At 35.2% G+C, this 23,223-nt stretch overlaps 1 protein-coding gene across 16 annotated transcripts in view; it reads left to right on the top strand.

Annotated features, from left to right (window-relative positions):
- Positions 1-23,223, top strand: part of ERC1 (ELKS/RAB6-interacting/CAST family member 1) — a 526,143-nt gene that overhangs the window by 207,045 nt on the left and 295,875 nt on the right. For all 16 annotated transcript variants that reach the window (XR_011497049.1, XR_011497048.1, XM_070494769.1 and 13 more), the window contains one exon: positions 18,259-18,394. Coding sequence is in view for 14 of the 16 variants with exons in the window: in XM_070494769.1 (XP_070350870.1) it covers positions 18,259-18,394 (136 nt within the window). In the remaining 2 variants the exon portion in view is untranslated. The remainder of the gene's footprint in view (positions 1-18,258; positions 18,395-23,223) is intronic.

The following is a 23,223-nucleotide window of genomic DNA, read 5'->3' as shown; positions in this document are numbered from 1 at the left end:
GATGAGAAGAAAGGACATACTTTCTTATAAATCTTTAATCTTTGAAAACCCTAAAGTGTTTTTTATTCCCTGTTCCTTTTGCCTGGTTGCTCTCCCTTTAAATATGTATCTTTAAAAATACCATTGTTAATAAGATTTATAGTTATCAGGCTCTTGAAAATAATATCCAATCTGTGAGTTTAGTTTTTCTCTGCACAACCCACTCTCTTCTCTGCCACAAAATGTACTCTTTCGTTCGTCATTAGTCAATGAATTAATTTTTTTACTTATGGAGGCTCTTATTTGCTGGTTACTGTTCTGGGCTCTGGACACAGCAGGGAACAAAACAGATAAAATATCTGCTTTCACAGGGCTTATAATCTAGTTGGGAGGAGATGGACAGTAGAAACTAAAGATGTAAATGTCAAGTGGTGATGAATACCATGAAAATGTTAATGCAGAGTAAGGAGGTAGAGGGTGGGAGAATGCGCATGGTTGCTGTATTTATAGCGTGGTCAGGAAAGACCTTCTGATAAGGTGATTGAGCAGACACTTCAAGGAGGGGCTCTTTTCTTTAGAAGTCCTCAGAAGCCCTTAAAAAAGCCTACTTGGGACAGATTCAGTAGTGTAGTGGTTAAGTTGGTGTGCTCTGCTTCGGCGGCCTAGAGTTCGTTGGTTCAGATCCTGGGTGCAGACCTACACAACACTCGTCAAGCCACGCTGAGGCGGCGTCCCACATAGCAGAACTAGAAGGGCATACAACTAGAATATACAACTATGGCCTGGGGCTTCAGGGAGGAGGGAAAAAAAAAGGAAGATTGGCAACAGTTGTTAGCTCAGGGCCAAATCTTCCTCACCAAAAAGCATACCTTAAAAAAAAAAATGTACTTTCCTTTAAAAAAAACCAAAAAACCTACTTTATTGAGGTACAATTTACATACAATAAAATGTACCCATTTTAAGCTTTTTGTTTGAGATTTGATAAATGTATACACCAGTGTATCCACCACTACAGTCAAGATCCAGCACGTTCTTTCACTGCCAGAGGTTCTCTCAGAGCACTGTGCAGCAGCTGTCTTCCCATCCCTAGCCCCGGGCACCACAGGTCTTAGAACCATTTTTTAGATTAACTTTATCTCAGGTTTTAGTTTTCTGCTTTCCTTTTTTTGTTTGGAGTTGAGAATAAATTATATTATACCAACCAAACATCCATTTTCTCGTCAATCCTAACACAGTCCTAAGTTTTGCAGTTTCCTGCAACTCCCAGATCCAGGAGTAGATCCTGATTCATTTAAGTCAGTCAAGGTAATAGAACTTTCTTTTTCGGTGACTAGTTACACACTGAGCCTATTATCCTTATGTGATTCGAGGGGAAAACTACAGAGAGGCCTCTGGGGAACAATTTTCTCATAAGGAAAACTTGCAGGAAGAAAGGTGCCCCCTTGTATAGATTTTTTTTATATACAGATAAGGAGGCTGAGGCCCAGAGAGATTAAATGACTGGTCCTGTATCACATAAGTAGGTAGGTGATAGCAGAGTTGTGCCAAAGAATTCCAGAATCTGTCTCTTCTACTTTTTCTCCTTTTGAACCTCCTGTGTTCAGTTTTCGTTGATGAACCTACCTTCTACAAGATAAGGATATAGACAAGCTAGATGATTCAGAGGCTGCTCACTTGAGGATCCTGCCGAGGCCAAAGGCTTTTCCCATATGCTAGAATGCCCTCTTAGAGGACAAATGCTTTGGAACTGGCATGTGAGTTGCTTTGCTGCCAGGTGCCAGTTTTTCCACGTCTGACTCCTAGCCATTATGTCACTTCGGACTCAGTGAAGAGATAGTTCTGGTCCCAGAAGATTAAGACTCCAATAAAGAGCAGCTATTGTCATTTCTTTTGTAGATGATGCTGGCAGAGGCATTCTTCCACAGCTTGTCCAGTAGCTAGAAGTTTCAGTGATGTTTCAGTTTAAGGTCTGGTTGAATTCCTGGGAAGTAATACTTAACATAATTAATGTGCACCCCAAGATGTAGGATTATCATAGAGAAGGGGCTTCTTGTTGAACTATGGACTCTTAAGTCTGGTCTTTTAGTTTTTGAGACCAATATTAAGTGATAATGGCTTGAGAGCTCATTTGATGGGAAAGCTAGTAGGTAAGTTTGGATCCTAGACTGCCAGTTTGAGGTCCAAGAACTCTGATGTCGGTAGAGATATGAAATGGACAGGGAAAGCCAGGATATTGTACTGCTACTGTGACTATTCTGAAGAGAGCGAGAAGACCAGAGAGCAGTTTTGTTATTCATTCATACACACACACACACACACACATGAATATATAGACACACACATTCTTGGGCCAGTCTTGTAAGTAGTTAGAATGGTGGACTTAGTTTTCCCACTTTGTGATGGTTAATTATATTTTCTTTGCTAACCTTCTTTTCCAGACCTCACCTAGAACTATTAGTTCTAGGCTTTTAATGATGGTTAAAAGTAAATTTTATGGACTAGCAAGAAAACCTAACCTGTATTTATGATATTGTTCCCAAGGGAACTACATTCTGATTTATAAACAACTGGCCTTATTTGAAAGAGTGGTACATGATCTGTTCATAAGATTTGGAGCTACTTTAGTTGATTTTTTTTTTTTTAAAGCAAAGGTGTTCCAAGTTTGCTCAGAATTTAGGCTAAGACTAGTTAGCTCCTGAATTAACTATCTGAACTGCTAAACTGGTAACTTTTGAATTCATTTTGGTAAGTGAGAGGATTCTATACTTCTGTAGATCAGGATCAACATACTGAACTGAGCTTGAACACAAAGAATGAGGTCATTTTCCTATCATGTCAGGAGTGACATTTAATCTGGGGTATTACTTGCACGTGTGTATGTATAAGAGAAAATTTTGCTGGTGGTATTTGGAGAAATTAGGGAAGATAGTTGCTAGGCTTAAATCTTATGGCTCAAGGGATATTGCTTTTTGAGTTTTTGCTTTGCTTTTAAAAATTACTAGTGTCTGAAATGTTATGTAATGAAAATGGAGTTGTTTTTATTTTTCATAAATCTTCTAAAATGTTTTGGCAAACTTGAGCTAGTTTAGAGGATGATATTTCCAATCTTTGGTTTGATAGTCTTAGTAGAATTAACTGTTTTCTTAAAAAATGGACCTCAAAATTAGAAGATGAATGCTTTTTTTCCTGTCTGCTTTTTCTTATTCTTTTCTCTTTGACTAAAATTATTTTTCCCCTTATTCATTTGTGGAAATCTAACCCCTTTTTAACAGTTATCTTTTGGGGAAAAAACCAAAAGCAACCTTTACTGACCTTCCTTATGTAGTAATTTCTCTTTTCTTTGTTTGTGCTTTTCTTAGAGTATCTGTCACATTCTGTCCTTACATAGAATATTCTTATATAATTTAATGTAATTCATTGGGATTACTTTTTGATCTGCTGGTTAAACAGAGTTAGATAACCTCTTTCCTCTTTTGTTACAATGAAATACCAATTCTAAATTTTCTTTTTACATTTTAACGTCTCTGAAACTGGAATACATGTATAAATAATAGCATGATATAATTTCATTGGCATAATTTTTTTCTTTCTTAGTGATACGTAAATAATGGTTTATTTATTTAAGTTGACCTAAAAACTTTTTTTGGACCTTTTCATTGGAAAAATAGGCTTTCTGTTTGTGATTATTTTATATTGGTATCACAGTATATTCAGGCATCAGTGGCACAGTATAACCTGAAAATATAAACCTACATATTTAGTTTTCGTATTTGTAAATATTTTTCCGTAAAGAAAGCTTGAATTGATATTCAACTTAATGTCTTCAAAGATCTTCCATATAGAAATGAATATTAAGCTGGTTTATCTCTTTGGCATAATCTAGTATACAATTCATGAGGAAAAGGGTTCCTTAGAGAAGAATTTCCTTACTTTTAAATTATAGTTGTGTCTTTGATCCATGAAGTACAGTGTCAGAGAATATGGTCTTAGTACAGTGAACTGAGGAGAAATGTTTGCTGCTGCTGTGGTGGTTGTGTGTTCTTCCTTGAGAGAGAATGGGCTGTGTTAAAAAAAAAATGAAAACTAAGATGCTGAGAGTATTAGAACTGAAGATGACTGCTTCTTTATCTGATCCTGCTTGCTTCAGCTTGCTTTCCAGGGAAGCTGCTTTTTCTTTCTTCTTCTTCCTTGATGAATTTCACTGATTTCATTTAAAAGAAGAATAAATTAGTTTTTTGTGTGTGTGTGAGGAAGATTGTTGCTGAGCTAACATCTGTGCCAATCTTCCTCTATTTTGTATGTGGGATGCTGCCACAGAATGGCTTGATGAGTGGTGTGTAGTTAATTTAATTAAATTAATTATTAATTAATTTTTTCCCCCATGGATATATCTGTGTCTTATATAAATCTATAGGAGATTTCAGGTAGTGTCATTGTTGATGTAAAATTATTCTAACTTACTGTGTCATAACCAACAATAATAAAAAAGATAATTGGGAACAAGCATTTAGAGATTGGCCTCTTTTTACTTTGAACATTGTCTGCATTCTGCACTGTTTTATATATGCCAAAGATCCATGGATTTTTGTAGATTCACTTTAGGAATCTGTAACCATCATAGAACGTGTGAGGTATGCCCAGGTGATATGTCAGCAGACCTACATTTTTATCCTGGATTTACCACATACTCACTGTGTGATTAGGAGGAAGTGTTTTGTTGCTCTGTTTTTCATCTCTTTACCTTATATAATGGGGATAATAAATCTTGTCATCCTTACCTTTCATTATTCTCAAAATGACTTTTGTAAATTCTCTTTTTAAGTACTGAAACATTAGAAAACATTAAAGTACAAATTGAAATGGTGCTTGCATTGAAGAAAAAACCTCTTGTTATAGATACTTAAAGTAAAATTTAGATCCTCAAGACAATCTGGATGGCACTGGCCATAAGAAGTCTAAATATTTGGAGGATAGTCCTCATTTCAGTGAAAGTGAGTAATTTGTAAACAGGTGACACTGCCTCTGCCTGTCGTTACAGGAAGAAGTAATGAGCATGGGCTGCACGCTGTGTAGCTGTGTTAAGCATAGCTGCTTGGCACCTCTTACTGCTGAGCAGTGTTGGAAGTGAACTGATGTTTATAGACCCACATATTCTTCATTATTGCTTTTAGGTTGCACCATTTGGGGTGGATTTTAGTTATTTGGAATGAAAAATATTGGTTAAAATTAAAAAAATAATTATTCTCACATTTGAGAAAATTATCTCAAATTTGTTGGGAAAATAAGAGTTCTGTATTCTACAGAGTAACTGAAGCTGTCATTGCTTTTTTGCTTTTGCTCATGGATAACTTGGATCCAAGAAATGGAGCAGGGTGGGTAAAGGATTAGCCAAGGTGCGTGTGTATAAAATTAAGCTGACTAAAGTTATGAAATCACAATTAGCTGCTTTAGTGAAAAGGTGAGCAGCTAACCTTCTTCTCTTCTTTTCATTTGTGTTTAAGAAATTAGTTTTTTCACCCCCTGAGGGAAGGGTAAATTTTAGACAAATTTTTTTCCTTTAGAAACTTATATTAAGGTACAGTGGTGTAATCTAATATGAAAATATACTTATTGAGAGTTGAAAATCTAAAATTTCTAATTTTTAGTGCCTGTGCAGAATCTGTATGACTCCTTCCCCTTCTCTAATCCTGTGCTTTATGTTTTGTCTGTCTGTGAATAATATTATTTCCAAATATTGTCCTTATTAATTCTTTCTAACTTTCTCTTTCACATTTTCTTCCTGGATTTGCCGTTTCCTTCAGTCTCACCTCAAGGTCAGTATGCTTGTACTAAAACAAAGATATGTAATAGAGCATTGTATACTAACCTTATCTTGAACTCTAATAAGGAACTGATGTGATAGAACTTATTCCTGGAAAGAGAAGTCTAGAAATCTAGTTATGGTTGCATAAAATGGCAGGAGTTTTAGGTTTATCAGAAGAGTAGATTCAAAGTTCTGTGCTTCAAAAGATGGTGAGAGTAGTCACAAAGCAAGAATCAGACTGACCAGGGTTTGACTGAGAGAGAAATTAAGATGAAAGGAGCAACCAGGGGAATGAGGAGAAAAAATATATATTTTTAATTCAATTAAAATTTCATAAAGACATTCTGGCTATTATGTTAGATTAGCAGGGTCGATGCAGCATGAATGATGGAGGGCAAGTTGCCACAGTCTGTGGATTTGTATAGGAACCTTTGAATTATTTCACATATGCAAACTTACACACGCACACCCCCTTTATATTTTGGGTTTGGTTTTGTGATTCTGCTGAATGATAGGCTAATGATAACAAAACCAATCACCGTGCTGTCTTTTGTGCCAGGGGTGCTACGGGGGAGGTTGTACAGGTTTTGTTTCAACTGATCTTCAGCAAGTGTGTGGAGGGGTTTATTATTTCCACTTTTTAGGTGAATAACATAACTTCAGAACCCATTAAATAACTTGTCTATCTTCATTAGTAAGTAAATTAGTAAGAGAAGCTGGCAGAAAACAATTAGAAAGCTGCATTTTAAAAGTTATTTATTTTGAATATAAGCCCTGGCAATGTAAATTAAGGTGTGAGAATTTCTGATAGGCTTCAGAAAATGATGTTAATGCCATATGCATTTTACCTAGTAGCTATTTCCTAATAATAATGACATATATTTACTGTTTATAAAAGCACCTGTCTCTTTGATTCTCACAGCTAACATATGAGTTATGCAGGACAGATTGTTATTCTGAGGAGGAACTAAGATTAGGGAACATGACTTTTCTAGAGTCAACCAACTAGTAAGTACTTAGATTTGAAGCCAGATCTTCTTATTTCAACCTCAGGGCTCTTTATATTGTATGTACTCTAGCCTAGAAATTAGAGTATGAGCTATAGAGCCCCAGATTGCTTGAATCTTCTTAGGTAGGTTTCTCATCTGTAAAATTGGGATAATTATGTAATCTAAAATGTTGTTGTAAACATTGAATGAGTTAGTACAAATAGCACTTAGAATCGTGTCTGGCTCAGGGTAAGAAATTAATAAATGGAGCTATTATGATTACTCCTTTTTGCCTTTTTCATGGATTCCTATTTGATCAAGGATATCGTAGCGTGATGTCATATATTTCAGGTTCTTTAAAACACTATACTGTTCGTATTGATTTATACCAGTATTCATAGAAAGTGCAAAGTAGAATCCTAATGCAAAGTTGTGTATGTGTAGAAAATGAGAAAAGAGGACATATTTCTTCTGTAATGATATTTTAAGGCTCCACTTAACTTTTAAGGTGCTAAAATTTCTATTGTAGATAGAAAGATGATGTTGAGGCTTTTTTTGGAAAAAAGTTCTCTTTTCCATTTTCACTCCCTGATATATCTTCTCAGTATTTAAATTTGAGGACCTAAACGATATTTCTGCAAAAGTCCCCTTATCTTTGACTCATTTAAAAATAAGCGATTTGTGTGGAGTGTGTGTTAAAAAAACACAATAATGGGGCCAGCCCCAGGGGCGCAGCACTTAAGTGCACACATTCTGCTTCAGCGGCCCAAGGTTCACCGGTTCAGATCCCAGGTGCGGACATGGCACCGCTCATCAGGCCATGCTGTGGCAGGCGTCCCACATACAAAGTAGAGGAAGATGGGCACGGATGTTAGCTCAGGGCCAGTCTTCCTCAGCAAAAAGAGGAGGATTGGCAGTAGAGGTTAGCCTCAGGGCTACTCTTCCTCAAAAAAACAAAACAAAACAAAACAAACACAATAAAACCCTTCTTTTATAATTACTTCTGCTAATCTAATTCACGGAGGGGGTTCTTCAGTCAGATTCAGACTGCCCTCTTGCTTCTCTCTAAGCAGATGACCTCTCCTGCTTTACCACGTGAATAGTTTAGAGTATCGGCAGTCTGGAAATTGATATCTTCACGCATCTTGACCTTCCTTTTGTTTCAGTGGAACTAATGTCCTAGCTCTTTTCCAAGGCTGCATCTTCCTTTTCTTTTCATTCCTTCTCTCTTAGCAGTTTTCAAAACCTTTCCTCATAAATTAAATTTTCTCCTCATTTCTTTTCCACTGATTCTCCCAAACATAAAACATATCCATTTCCCCCATCCTTAAAGAAGTGTAAATAATTCTTCCCCCTGTCTTTTCCTTGGCTTCGAATGACTATAATATCTTGCCTTTACCTTTTACTTTTCTTTTCTGTTTACCTTCACTGTTTTTGAAAGAACTGTTTATGCTCGCTGCCTCCACTTTCACACTTTCCACTTATTTCCTGAGCCTATGCAGTTGGATTCTTTTCTCACTGCTGTGCTAAAATCACTTCAGTGATGTGCTAGTTGCCCAATTCAGTGAGCTTGTTTGTCTTGGGCTTACTGACCTTTCTGGGGTGTTAGGTATTATTATCTCCCTTCCTTCTGGAAACTCTTCTTTCATAGTTTGTGTGATGTTGTTTTCTGTTAGCTCTCTTACCACCTCATTGACATTTTTCAGTCTATTTTGCTTTTCTTCTTTTACATGTTTCTTAACTCTTGGCATTTCTCATGTTCTTTTAAAAAATTCCTTTTTCATCCACATTATTGGTCACCTGCCATGTTACCAGCAAAGACTCAGTTTTATTTTGTTCAAATTTTTATGGAACCCCTATTTCAAATAAACTATACTCATAACAGAAAAATCTTACAAGTTGGCAATAAAAATAGAAAGCACAAATACTGCATTTTAAAAGTGATTTTCTACTCTAACTCCCATTTTCTACTCTTAAACATTTTTTTTCACATATTATAGTAAAACAGTATGGCTACCACTTAAGTAATTCAAAGTATGGCAAAATCTGAAAACAGTTCAGCTTTAGTAGAAAAATATCATGAAGGCTTTTACCTGTGTTTGAAGAACTTTTGTCTCAACTTAAGCTTCAAGTGGAGTCATATTTTTACTGGGAAATGGTATCACTTTGTACCCTATTTTGTCTTTTGCATGATAGGTTTTGATCTAAGTATCTCTTAACAAAACCCTATGAAAAGCTCCAAAAGAACTGTCCATGGAAGTCATTGGTATATACATAATTCTCTGAGTTACACGTTATGTTATTTATAATAGTAGTTGGTTCATTTTAGTAGCTTTTACTCTAGCAGTAAGTGTCATTAAACCATACTTATTTCTAAATAAGTTTATTTTCCAAGGAATAAAACAGGTTTTGTTTTTCCAATGGCAAAGATCGTTTTGGCTGTAGCATGTAAAAAAGGTATCTCTTCATTCCAGATTGAAATTTAATGCAGTATTTTTTTGTATATAGAAGTATTTTACCATTTTAATTATGGTTTTGCCAAGTCCAGTTGAGTAGGTCATCAAGAAAGTGTAATTTATTGATGGTTTGAGATTAGATTGAATGTTTGGATGAGTTTATCATATGACCTTAGGCAAGATGCTTAACCCTTCAGTCTTCGTTTTAGCTGCCTGTTTTGTGTTAATAGTGATGCTTAACTGTAGTGTTTATATTTTAGTGTCTCCACTTAGTATTTCCATTTTCCATAGATTTATTTGTTTCCTCTCTTCCTGCCTTATCCTCTCCTGCCCTCTTCTGTCCCCATTTCCCTTCAGTAAAGAGCAGAGAGATTTTATTTATAGTGATGATCACGTTCTCTATCCTTAAAACACATACGTCGCTTTAGTTTCTGATCAATGACATTATCCCCAGAGAATGAATACAAAGAAATAATTCCATGGATAGATGAAAATATATGATTTGGTCTAGAATTCATCCATCCTTTTTATTATATAACAGCACATTTGGCTAAAGGCAGGACATTCAGGAGGTGAGGCCTATAAATGTCGTCTTTTCCCTCTTACAAATTGAGCTCAGTATTATTATTACCCATGTTTTATGTAGCAGTGACTGTTACAGACTTGTCTTCAAAACGAATGTTTGCAATCCGTGGGTAATTCCTACCAACTGTATTAAGACCAGAGTCTCTGTATTGTTAGGTAATAAAAGTTAAATACCTATATCTTGCTCACATATTTTCCTGTTGTTATAATCTCTTTCGTCTAGTTTGATGAAGGCATTCCACGTTGATTTTTAAAATCTAACTTAGTCAAATAACCATTTCTCTCATTGCACATTTTAGAATTTTTTTTATTATTGACTGATACTAATCACTAAAACTTCATAAGATGTCATTCACAAAAAGAGGTTTAACTGTATTTTGAAGGCGTATTTATTTTCTTATTTTTTAGCCAAAATGTTCAGAACTTTATAGGCCCAAGAGCATTTCTGACCCTATGGGAATTATTTACAAAGACTTTAATTTATAGGCAAGAGTTTATAATCTAGGGGAATGATCTGTTATTAATTCCAATTTTTGCTTCCACTTGTCATTCCTTTGGCTTTCTTAAACAATCTTAGTTGTGTGTATTTCCTTATTTATTTTCCTTTCAAGCAATAATATTGCGTAGTGTTTTTGTAATAGGCCACACGAGCACAGTATAGACACACCTTTGGTTAACTAACTTCTGAAATAAATATATTGCTATTTCAAATGATTCATTGGTAGAAAAAAAATGTGTACACAGACTTGTGCTGATTTGCCTAACTCTTCTACTGAAAAAGTATTGAGTTTCATGCTATCATGCATTGAGAAGTGGTAAAAGTTATTTTTCCAGATAGCAATTGTAGATGACTTCCTGGCATTCTGTAGTTGAGCTAAAGATGGCATATTCAATAGTGAAAGGAGGAAAGACTAATTTTACAGTTAGTCAAAATTTGAGTATCTGTAGAGTTGCCAGATTTAGCAAATAAACATATGGAATGCCCAGTTAAATTTGGTTTACAGATGAACAATGAATAATTTTTTAGTATTAGTATGTCTTATAAATACTGAGATATACTGAAATATTATTTGTTGTTTATCTGACAAAATTAGTTTCTGCCACCCCCATCTTATTTTTTATCTCACTTCAAGTCAAATGGGAAGATATTTTCCCATTTTACAGATAAGAAAATTAAGTTTCAGAGGAGCTAGGGGACTTACTCTCAGGGTCATAGCTACTTAGTGGCAGAGTCTAGGGTACAAATCCGGTTTCTCTGATTTCATGTTCACCACATACTTTACTATCCTCTATTTCTTGTTCTGTATGTCCTTGTAAGGCCCAGAAACAATATGTAGATTACGTTTTTAAATATATGTTTTCTGCTCCTTGGAGAATGGGGATGGGGGTTGGATTAATGTGTTATTCTTAGGTGAGAATTGCCACTCCTTCGTCATTTCTATCCTGTTGTATGGGATGCTCCTTCAGTATTGACTGGGTTCGTACTACATTCTCAGCCTCGCTCAAGGAAAGCTCCACAACACAACTTATGTTTTAGGTATTAGGTAATGTAATTTATTTGGTAAGGTACTTTCAAACAGCGCTTCTCAAACTTTAACATCATACAAATTGAATGGAAGTTTGTTAAAATGCAGTTCTGATTTGGTGGGTTTGAGTAGGGCATGGGCTTTTGCATTACTAAAAGCTCTCAGCTGGTACTGATGCTGCTGATCCGCGGAGCATGCTTTGACTGGCAAAGCTTTAGAATACTGGCAATGAATTAACATTTTTGAAATTGATTTTCCCTCTTTTGTTTTTTTTAATTTACAAACATTTAACATTATCCCTGTTGATTTCCCTATACCACCAGCTCATATTTGAACTTCTTATGAAAATATGTTTTCCACTGGTTTCAGGATAACAAGGCCACCCTTTGCCTCTGTTAAAGGCCCTCGGTGGTGTCATATTGGCATAGATATGAGAGGCAAGTTAAAATTTCACGGTGTTAGAGCAAAAGCGAGGTTTTCATTGGCACCTATTACCTTGTTATTTACATGTATAAAAACATGTTCAGCAGTATAAAAGAGTGACAAGAAATCGAGAGTGGAGCAAGGGGAGAGGAGTGAGTTAAAAACTTCAAAACAATTGGCTGTGAGGGTATGGGTTATACTTTGATAGAAACCTTCCTTCCAACTTCCAGCTTCTATTACCATGAATATGACTTCAAGGTCTCAGAATTTGAGATTGCGGACTAGGAGAAACAGATGAGGAAATCAGTGATCTTAACTGTCAGCTAGCAGATCCATAAATTGATTTAATTTATTTAGATACATATTGGTATTACTCTCTCTTTAAAAAAATATTAAGCTAAAGTGTTACCTATTGTTAGTCTTGTCTTTGTCAGTGAAAATAATGCATTTTAGCCATTGAGTCTTGCCTGGGATTTTGGAATATAGTTGCAAAGATCACTAAAGCAGTTTACTTCTTTTTGCGAGCAGATTTCATATTTAAAGTACAAGTCTAATGGAATTGAAGAACTTGACCTTTGTCATAGGCAGGAAGAAATATATCTACTTAAATTTTCTTCACTTTGTTTTTCTTCATTAAGGTCTTAGGGGTGTTTTTGTTTCTGTTGTGCTTGGTATATTTTCTGCTGATGGCCACAAAAGACATTGTTAAGACGCTATAACTAGCTATTTGGTTTAGGTATTAAACAATTCAGTGTTAGTTATTATTAGTTTCTAAATTCAAAAATCACTTAAGAAGTTTGTTAAACTTCTATTTTGAAAGTGGTAGTGAAAATTGATTCTCTTCAAATGTGTTTTGTAAATTGAGTTGAAAAGGAAAATTCTTTGCCGATGACTTTCCAAGAGAACCAGAAGCGAGGAATAATGGGTTTGGGGAAGTGGTCATGATGATATAGTTTGGAGATAATCAAAACAACTTTCGTAGAATATATTGTGAAAGGAAAACTCACCCCAGGCTATCATTACCTGATTTAAAGGAGATTAATTAAATATAAACCATAATAGCTTGTCTGTTATTATTGGTTCAGTTTATTGGTGCAACTTTAGGGCAAAGTCGAATTGCTTCTTTTCTGCATTATTGTAAAAGCTATCTAATTGTCCCCTAATTATGATTCCCCTGTATTTATTTCCCAAAACTTTGGAAATCTGATTATATTACTTTTCTACATAAAGTCTTACAAACTTAGGACAAACTACGAATTCTTTGCTTATTATGATGTAATTATTTGACTTTTGTTTACCTTTAGCTTCCTTTTTCTCTACGTGGTTCCTCCAACTTGAAGCTGTAGTCATACTGAATGTGGTTTCCCGGTAACATGACACATTCTCTTTTTCATCAGGGCTTTATTCATAGTGTTCTCCCTGCCGAGTAACCCTGGAGAAAGTTCATACATCACTTTCTAGGAAGCTTTTCCTGGTCGTCACCGCTACACCTACCGTCAGCCTAGGTTAGGTTCCTTTGCTCTATGCTCTTGTAGTACGTATGTACTGCCTTTGCTTGGATGCCTGGGAGGTGTCTGAGAAGGAATTATTTTTATTCATGGAATTATATCCCTAGTGTTTGATAGATGATAGTGATGTTTAATCAAATATTTGTCTATTTAATGAGTAATGAAAATGTAAAGAACTTAGCAGACTGTCAAGGTTTAGGCAAATTTAGATTCTCTTACATTCCAGAGCCCATTTTCTCCTTGGGCAATGCCTTAAACATATTTTTTCAATTTGTTGGTAATCCTGATTCCACCTTTTGGTGAGATTAGTCTTCTTTACCTGTAACCTAGCATTTGGTCTAATTTTCTGGCAACCCTGTGACCTTGAGGTAATTTCTTCTGGATGTAAAATTTTTCCCTGACTCTTTCTGCCTAAAACCTTTGGTTTCTTTTTGAGCTGTCCACATAAAGTAAAAAAATAAAATAAAATAAAAACATAAAAAAATAATAATATCTTACATTTATTTAGTATTTAATAGTTTACACTACACTTTTACATTCATCATCGAATGTTAATGAAGAGACAAATTCTATGGAAGAACTAAAGGCTTATTCTCTCACACTCATCATTTCAAGTGGAGAGAAAGTAGTGTTTCAAAAGACAAAGTGCATAGAAATGCTACTAACTTTAAAGCAAAATTTTTGCATCTAGTAAACCGATGTTGTGAGGCATTTAGTTTTGAGAAAGAGCAGTTTGATTCATGAAAACAAAACTTTGTTCCATTTCTTTGTCTTTCTAATGCAAAGATCCCAATCTGTTTTTTCCTTTAGTTGATATGAATGATATCAGATTAATAAAAATAGAGATATTAGCACAGAAATCATGGAGTGAGGAGACTCAAATATAGATATTACTTCCATTTTTTTTTTTAGTGGTAACTGATTTTATTATATTCTCTGTGACTGTATCTTTCTGTGGATATTCAAGATGGCAGAAAGTAAAGATCTGAAATGTGACTTTTGGATATCTTATCAGTGTACACTTCCATCAGAGAATGAGTTTTTATCATACCATCTATGTCATTAATTTACTATTTAATTTTGAATAATTTCTCATAATTAACATTCTATGTTGAAGAATCATTTAGAAATTATTAAAAAAGGTTTTCACGGCCTATAGGTAGAATCATATCCAAATCACCCAAAAGAGAATGTGTGCTTTCAAAACCTTAAGAGAGGTTTGCACGGCTTTGTTTCTGACAATATCATTAACTATAGTCTCTAGCAAATCTTCGTTACACAAAACAATAAAAATGCCAAATGTTTTCATTAATTTTATAAATGTATAGTTGAGCTGGAAGGAAATAAGGAAATTTATACCAGTAAATATGATGCAAAATACAAAATAGGGTTTATCTCATGAAAAAATTGGTTTAAACATTAGGAAATCTCAAAAGCATGTCAATAAATTGAACATTCACTCATTCACAACTAAAACAATAGCAACTTTCAGCAGACAAGGAATAGATAAAGAGTTTCTACAGAAAAAACTAGCAAATACCTGAGTCAATCGTGAAGTGTAAAAAGCATTTCCTTTAGAATCAGGAGAAAGAGAAAGATACCCACTCTCGTTACTTGTTTTCATTATGGTTCTGGAACTTCTAGCAGGTTCAATAAGACAAGAAAAACAAGAGAGTGTAAAGATTGAAAAAAATCATTATGTATCATACAACTGTCTACGTAGAAAACTGAAAAGAATTTGCGGAGAAATTATTAGAAATAGCAGGAGCATTTACCAAGTTTGCCAGATATAAAATCCATATACAGAAATCAAGTGCATGTCTACATGCCAACAAGAAGGCATTATAAAATTTAATTTAAAAAGTATACCATTGAAATAATTTATTCAGGAAAAGTTCATCAGTGCATGGAACCATTAGATGAAACGTTGATGAAAGGTGAACTTTACACTCATAAGAAGCCAGGCTGTCACTACCTTAATTCACTGATGAATGAAAACCAGACATTTTATGCTTTCTGTTGTGAGACAATATGAAGTATACAACGCTGTTACCTGGTATTCTGACCTCAAAAGTTGAAACTGAATCTGCTCAAGTCTTTAAAGCTAACTTTCAGTATTCAAAAAAAGAAAAAGCAGGAAATAAAAAAACAAGTTAAATGATACATAAAGAAGCAAACAGGCGTTCCAAAATGTGAATCATTTTACAGAACAGCTGTCTCAGCTTCTTTAACAAGTCCGTGCCATTGAAGAAGGGAACAGGGGAGGAGGTGAGGGACTTTTCTCTAGATTAATAGAGACTGGAAGTACGTAATGAGCAAACACAATGCTGTGGACCTTTTTAGGATTCTGATTCAAACAAGCCACTGTGAAAAAAATTTTTTTTTGAGACAACTGGGAAAATTTGAATATGGACTGGATATTAGATGATGACAAGGAATGATTGTTAATTTTGTTGATAATATTTACATTGTTGAAACAGTACTTTTTCTAGAGTACTTTGTGTAAGGAACTGTGTGTAATGACATGATATGTGGAATTTAAAATGATGACAAAACATATAAGGTACCTAGGAATAAAATAAATGCAAGTCTTTTATCGAGGAAATTATAAAACTTTGTTGAAAGCTGTTTAAGGAGAACTAAATAAATGGAAAGATATGCCATTGTTAATGCGTTGAAAGATTCAAGAGCATGAAAGTGTCACTTCTTCCCAAATTGATATAAAAACTTCAGTGCAATTTCAATCAGAATCCCAATAGGCTGCTCTTGAGTTTTGGTTGCTGTGGTTGTTGGTTGGTTATTTTAGTAGAACTTGACAGGCTGGTTCTGAAATTTATGTGGGATGTGTAAAGAGCCAAGAATTGCCACAACAGTCCTGAAGAAGAACAAGGTAGGCAGGCTTTCCTTACCAGACACTATTGAGACTCCTTATAAAGGTATAGTAATGAAAGTAGTATAGATTTGGCATAGAAATATACGAAGATACCAGAGTAGAGAGCCATAAAACAGGCACACAGGTATATAGAAACTTTGTATGTGACGGAAGTAGTGTTGCGTTGTTAAGTACTGCTGGGACAATTAATTATCAATATATGTAAAAAGTCAAATTTTATTCTTACCTCATACCATACCACAAAAATGAAATTATAGCTTTACCTCATACCATACACAACATTAATTACAGGTAGATTAGTGACTTCACTGTGAAAGACAAAGTTAACAAAATTTTTAGGGGAATGTCTTTATGAACTTGGAATGGGGAAGATTTCATGAAAAAGTCAAAAGTTGCAAACCATAAAGAAGATTGATACAATTGAAACAATTACAATTTTTTAATTTTATAAATGATAACATATCATAAATCAATCAAAGAAATAATTCAAGGGCCGGCCCCATGGCCGAGTGGTTAAGTTCCTGCGCTCTGCTTTGGTCGCCCAGGGTTTCGCCGGTTCGGATCCTGGGCACGGACATGGTACCACTCGTCAGGCCACGTTGAGGTGGCGTCCCACATGCCACAACTAGAAGGACCCACAACTAAAAATACACAACTGTCTACTGGGGGGATTTGGGGAGAAAAAGCAAAAAAAAAAAAAGATTGGCAAGTTGTTAGCTCAGGTGCCAATCTTAAAAAAAAAAGAAAAAAGAAAGAAAGCTTCTTTCAAAAAAAAAAAAGAAATAATTCGTAGATTGAAAGAAAATATTTATATAACAGGTCAAAGATTATTATCCAGAATATATTGAAGAATACTTATATCATTAAGAAAAAGATATCCTAATTGAAAAATGAGCAAAACACATGAATAGTTATTTCAAAGAAGTGGAAACATGAATTGCCAAATACTATGTGAAAAGATGTTCAGCCTCAGTAGTCAGGAACATGCATTTTAAAACTCAATGAGATATTTATATCTACCAGGTTAGTAAAACTTAGAAAGTCTGATAGTACCAAGTATTAGTGGATGTGTAGAAGTGTGGCAGGCACTGTTATGCATTACTAATGAGAAAGTATAAATTTATACAGCTTCTTGGAAATAATTAGTTAAGTTGAAAGTGTACCTACTAAGTGGCCTAGCAGTTTAGTTTCTAGGCCTCTACCTCGGAGAAACCTGCACAGGGATATCAGAATGTACCCAGCAGCATTGTTTGCAATAGTAAGAAAAACGGAAACAACCCAATTGTCCATTACCTTGGGAATGGGTTAAAACAGTTGTTGTATATTATTTTACACTGCAGTGAAAATGGAGGGGATAAAAAAATACATTACAGTCATTGATCAGTATGATTCTCAAAACATACATTGCAAAGAAAAAATAGTTTATTAATAACTTTATATATAAATTTCAAAAACATGCAAACTAAATGAAGGATCCATGTGTGTAGGAAAACTGTAATAAAAGCAAGGGGATTTTAAACCCCAAATTATGATATAGGTTATTTTTGTCTAAGTTTGGAGGCAGTGGAGTAGGATAGGACGTTTCAGAAGTAAATATAATGTTCTCTTGCTTAAGTTGGGTTCCCAGATGTTTGTATCATTATTTTCATATGCATATATATTATATACAGCCTTTTGAAAGTTTGCAATATTTAATAATAGTAAAATTAGAGTTGAATTACAAAACCTTTCTTAATCAGCCATTCTACTATTTTATAGCATTGATGTCAGGAGACTTGTTTGCATACTTCCAACATAAATCTCTGAATTGGTTTCTTTTTCCTCTCATTTCAAACTATCACATAGCTTTCTTTTGTTTTACGATTTCATTCTGCTTCATAAAGTACATGCTGAAGTATGTGTTCCTGAAGCATCACTGTTAATAATTTGCTCCCAGTGGTAGGAAAGAATTTGAAAGTGTTGGGAAAATTTCAAAGCAGGAATTCTTTGTTGGTTTCCAGCTGTTCCTTGGTGTTAGTGGTGTAAGTCTGTAAATAAATATTTTCTTTTCTATGCATATATATGAATGGCTTGATTTTTCTCCTCCTTATCAATAGGCAAGTGAAAGACCAGAATAAGAAAGTAGCCAATCTGAAGCACAAGGAACAGGTGGAAAAGAAGAAGAGTGCACAGATGCTAGAGGAGGCTCGACGAAGGGAGGACAATCTCAATGACAGCTCCCAGCAGCTACAGGTTAGAATGCAAGGAGAACCTGGAAGGGTCGGGTGAAGAAGTTTGATCCATGGCTGCATGTTGTTTTTCTCTTCATCTTTCTCCTCCTCTTTTTTCTCTTTCTAACCCTGCTTGCTGCCTTCCTCTCAGGCCAACTATTTAGCAATAAAGGAATGGCTTTAAATAGAAAAGGCAAGTTTTATTCCACAGCTTTGTGAGGACTCTTCAGCATAGGAGAAAGTTCATCTGGCTTCAAGTTGATCGCATGTAATTGGTAAGTTCACAGTCAGTTTACTGCGTGGGTTCTATTGAGGTTCAGGTGGTCAGCATAACTTTGCCATTTTCCTTCATTAAAGTGCATTGCTAATCTTGGTTTGTGTCTGTTTCACTTCCTTCTGGGTTCCCTTCTTTCTTTCCCTTTTTTCCCCACCTTTCTTTCCTCTCTCTTTCTTTCCTTCCTTTTTAAAAACTCAGTTTAGGGGCCGGCCTGGTGGCGCAGAGGTTAAGTGCGCACGTTCCGCTTTGGCGGCCCAGGGTTCGCCGGTTCGGATCCTGGGTGCAAGACATGGCACCGCTTGGCAAGCCATGCTGTGGTAGGCGTCCCACATATAAAGTAGAGGAAGATGGGCTCGGATGTTAGCTCAGGGCCACTCTTCCTCAGCAAAAAGAGGAGGATTGGCAGCAGATGTTAGCTCAGGGCTAATCTTCTTCAAAAAAACCCCCAAAAACCAAGAAAACTCAGTTTAGAGAGAATACTTCACAATCATACAGGCCATTTATACAGTACTTTTTTACCTAAATGAAGTGATAATTGGTATGTAAAACCTAATTATTCACAGAGTAAGTTAAACCAGGCTCAGTAACAATAGCAGCAGTGACCACATGGTAAGCGCCAATTATGTGCCCAGTTCTGGAAACTAGGCCCTGGTCACTCATTGTCTCTGACCTTCACAGTAGTGCAGTGGGGCAGATGGTTTTGTGCACATTTTACAAATGAGGAAATAGAGAAGTTGAATTTCTTACCCAAATGCACACGGCTTTCTAAGTAGCTCAGCCATGATTTTAACCGAGACTTCCTGGATCTCTAATGTGTCAGAATGAAGGTTTAAGTTTTCAAGAAGAATACCATTAACTTGCTGGAAATCTCTGAAACTCCCACTAAGACCACTAAGCCACTGCCAGGTTGTTTTTCTCTCGTTACAGCTTCTAACTGGGTATGATAGAGTGTTTATGCCACAACTGCATAATCATGAAATCTTTACTGGAGAGATTTGGAGGAGTTATCATCTGTTATGTAGAAGCCATTTTTAGGCTTTACAACAAATTCATTTCAGACATAAAAATTCGGATTTTTAATTCCTTTTTTCATTCCTCTTTTATATAACTTTTATTGTTTATAAAATACATATTCTTTATAGAAATAGTGTAAATTTTCTCAAATGCACCAACTTTTGAAAAAAGCAGCATACCAGTTTTCCCTCATTCTTGCCAATAACAGTTGATACTGTCAATTTTCGCTTTCTCATTTTTTATTTTTTAGTGCCAATCTGATGTGGAGAAAATATTTAATTTTTGTTTTAATTTATGTTTCTCTGATTACCAATAAGACTGAGTATTTTTTCTTCTCTTAAATTTTCATTTGTTTGTTAATGTAATTCAAATTTCTCTCTCTTCCATGGTGGCTTTTTTTCTTGGATTCTTTGGTTAGTTTATCCCCATTTTGAGAACATATAAATATTTACAATTTTGCATCACTAAATGACAGGGATGCATTCTGAGAAGTGCATCATTAGGCAATTTCATCATTGTGCAAACATCATAGAGTGTACTTAACACAGACCTAGATGGTATAGCCTACTACACACTTAGGCTATATGGTACCAGTTTTATGAGACCACCATTATATAGGCAGTCTGTTGTTGACTGAATGAATGGTCGTTATGTGGTGCATGACTGTACCTATAAATATTTTAAAGTTATTCTGGGCTTTCATTTTTTCCCTTTACTTCTTTTTTTCTTTTTAGGATTGACACTGAGCTAACATCTGTTGCCAATCTTTTTCTTTGTTTTTCCCCTTCTTCTCTGTAACGCCCCCCAGTACATAGTTGTATATTCTAGTTGTGAGTCCTTCTGGTTGTGCTATGTGGAACACTGCCTTGGCATGACCTGATGAGTGGTGCCATGTCCGCACCCAGGACCCGAACCGCGGAACCCCAGGCTGCCAAAGCAGAGCGTGTGAACTCAACCACTCAGCCACGGGGCCAGCCCCTACCTTTACTTCTTAATTTAAATTATTTTAGGTTTGCGGGCCGACCCCATGGGCTGGTGGTTAAAGTTCCATGCCCTCTGCTTTGGTGGCCTGGGTTCGCAGGTTTGGATCCCAGATCTGGACCTACTCCACTCATCAGCCATGCTGTGGAGGCATCCTACATACAAAGTAGAGGAAAGATTGGCACAGGTGTTAGCTCAGGGCTAATCTTCCTCAAGCATAAACACCCCAAAAAATGAAAAAGGAAGATTGGCAAGAGATGTTAGCTCAGGGTGAATCTTCCTCACAAAAAAAATTAAAAAAAATTATTTTAGGATATTTTGTCTGGTGAGAGTCTTATTTTTTCTTCATTGCTAACAATTTCACTAGACTGTTTATAGGAAACTATTTCACTGCTTACAAGTTTGAGTTGGCATCTTTATACTTTATTGAATAATTCACATATTTCTAGGATTTCAATTCAAACTCATTTCTTAACTAGGATCACGTAACTTTTAATTATAGGAAGATTTATAAGGAAAGATGTATATGCCCTTCTTTGTGTTATGCCGTTAATTGTTTAATTTGTCTTGTTCCACCCCTCACCGTTTGAAGTTTTCTGCTACTAGTCTATCTTTGTAAACTGAAAGATGCCCTTCTAGTCTTCTGTCAGTTGTTATGATAGCACCAAAAGTACTTTCATATGTAACCTGTCATTTCCTCTTTATACAATCAAGAGATAAGTGAGTCAGATTATTTATTAAATACTACATGTAGAGAAAACTAATTTAGAGTGGATGAGTGACTTTTCCAAGGTGTCTCAGTAAGTGATAGATATTAAAGTTGTGAAAAACGATTGCTGATGGCCATATGCAAGATACACATGGATGTAATTCATTCAAATATAGTATAAAGAGCACTGGACTACAAATAGAATACTTTGGATCTGATCTTCTCTCTTCTACTAACTACCTCTGCTGCTTATTTAACTATGTTATTGCACATGACAAGCCAGTGGTAGTGAGTATCTGTAGCACCCATATTGCGATCTCTAAATGTGATTTCCCACTAAAAGAAGCTAGGGGTCTTTGGAGAAATGGCTAATAGTAGAATTCATGGAGGATAGAATAGTAGAAAAGCCATTAATTGAAGATTTGTATTAAAAAAAAGTTATTACCTGAATTTTTTGTTTGTATTTTGAATTTTTGAATATACATTTGGGTCCATCTGTTGATGTTTTTGAGAAATAGGAGAAGTAAGGGAAGGAATTATTTTAGTACTTTCACAATAGGCATAATAATAATTCTAGAATTAAAATATATTCTTTATTATGTTAAAAAGAAATTTAATGTTTTGAAGATGAGTAATAAATATTTAATCTTTATCAGATGCCTCCTTGGCTTCCAAAGATTGATTCTACTATTCGTGTTAATAAACACTGCACGTGTTTTCTTTTGTTCGTGAAGAGTGAAACTTGGTTTAGTCTAGAAGGTTCGTTTCCATCTTTTGCTGTTCAGTGGCTGCCCGCTATGGCGTTGAGTCCATCGTGGCTGCACGCTTCCTGGGAGGAGGTACAGTTTGCCCAGAATGCAGTAGACTACTTTTTTATTTACCTTTATTCTGAAGAATAAAATACATTTTAAAAAGTACATACACACGCAATGTAAACAATACATAGAAAGTGATTGTCTCAGGAGTTAGAATATTACTGGCATCCCAGAAATCATATGTATATTCCTTCCCAATCATTATTTCCTTACTTCCACGGGAGGAAATCATCATTGTGTTTTTTATTTCTTTTCTTTACAACCTGTGTGTATTTTAAATACAAAGTGTGGATTAGTTTTGCATATTTTTGATTTATGTAAGTAGAATCATTTTTCTTTAGTGACTTCTTTTGTTCAGCATCCAGTGTGAGGTTTTCCAGAGTGAGGATAGTTGCATCTAGCATTTGCACATTTATTATCCTTACTGTACCGTTATTTTTTTAAATTAAAAATCCCATGTTTTATCTTGAAAGTATTTTTTAAAAGTAGCTTCACTTCTTTCCAATTTTTTGGGTACTTCAGATGGAACTAAAAGTATTCTTTTTTGGCAGAAAGTGGGTTTGGAAATAAGTTGTTACTTTATTCTTTGTTCTTGGCTCAACACATCAAAAGTGTTCTGAAGAGATTAAACAAATTCCTTAGATATGAAATAAAAATGATACCCTAAAACGGAAAGAATACAGGGAATCCCACAGACTCTAAACATTGCTGTTGTTTATCATGGCCTTAGTTGTGAATACCCTGTCTTAAGATATCACATTGCCACTTGACTGTAGCCTATTTGTACCGTTGTGTTTTGGACAGTTATTTCTATGATCTGTATTAACTAGTCTCAAACTTTTTGGTTTCAGAAGTCCCTTTACACTCTTAAAAATCATTAAGTCTCAAAAGCGATTTTTTTATGTGGGTTATAATTATCATATACGTATGCAGTTACTTAGTGACCCAGCTAGCCAATGTCTAGCTTTATCTGAAGATACATCTTCAATAATATAAAAATACATATACACAAGGTTATTTGCAGTCTTGTTGGTAATTGCAAAATATCAGAGACA

The sequence above is a fragment of the Equus asinus genome, chromosome 22 (assembly GCF_041296235.1).
Source record: "Equus asinus isolate D_3611 breed Donkey chromosome 22, EquAss-T2T_v2, whole genome shotgun sequence".
NCBI lineage: Eukaryota > Metazoa > Chordata > Mammalia > Perissodactyla > Equidae > Equus > Equus asinus.
Note: the sequence above shows the minus strand (reverse complement) of the source record. Positions and strands in the feature narration are given on the sequence as shown.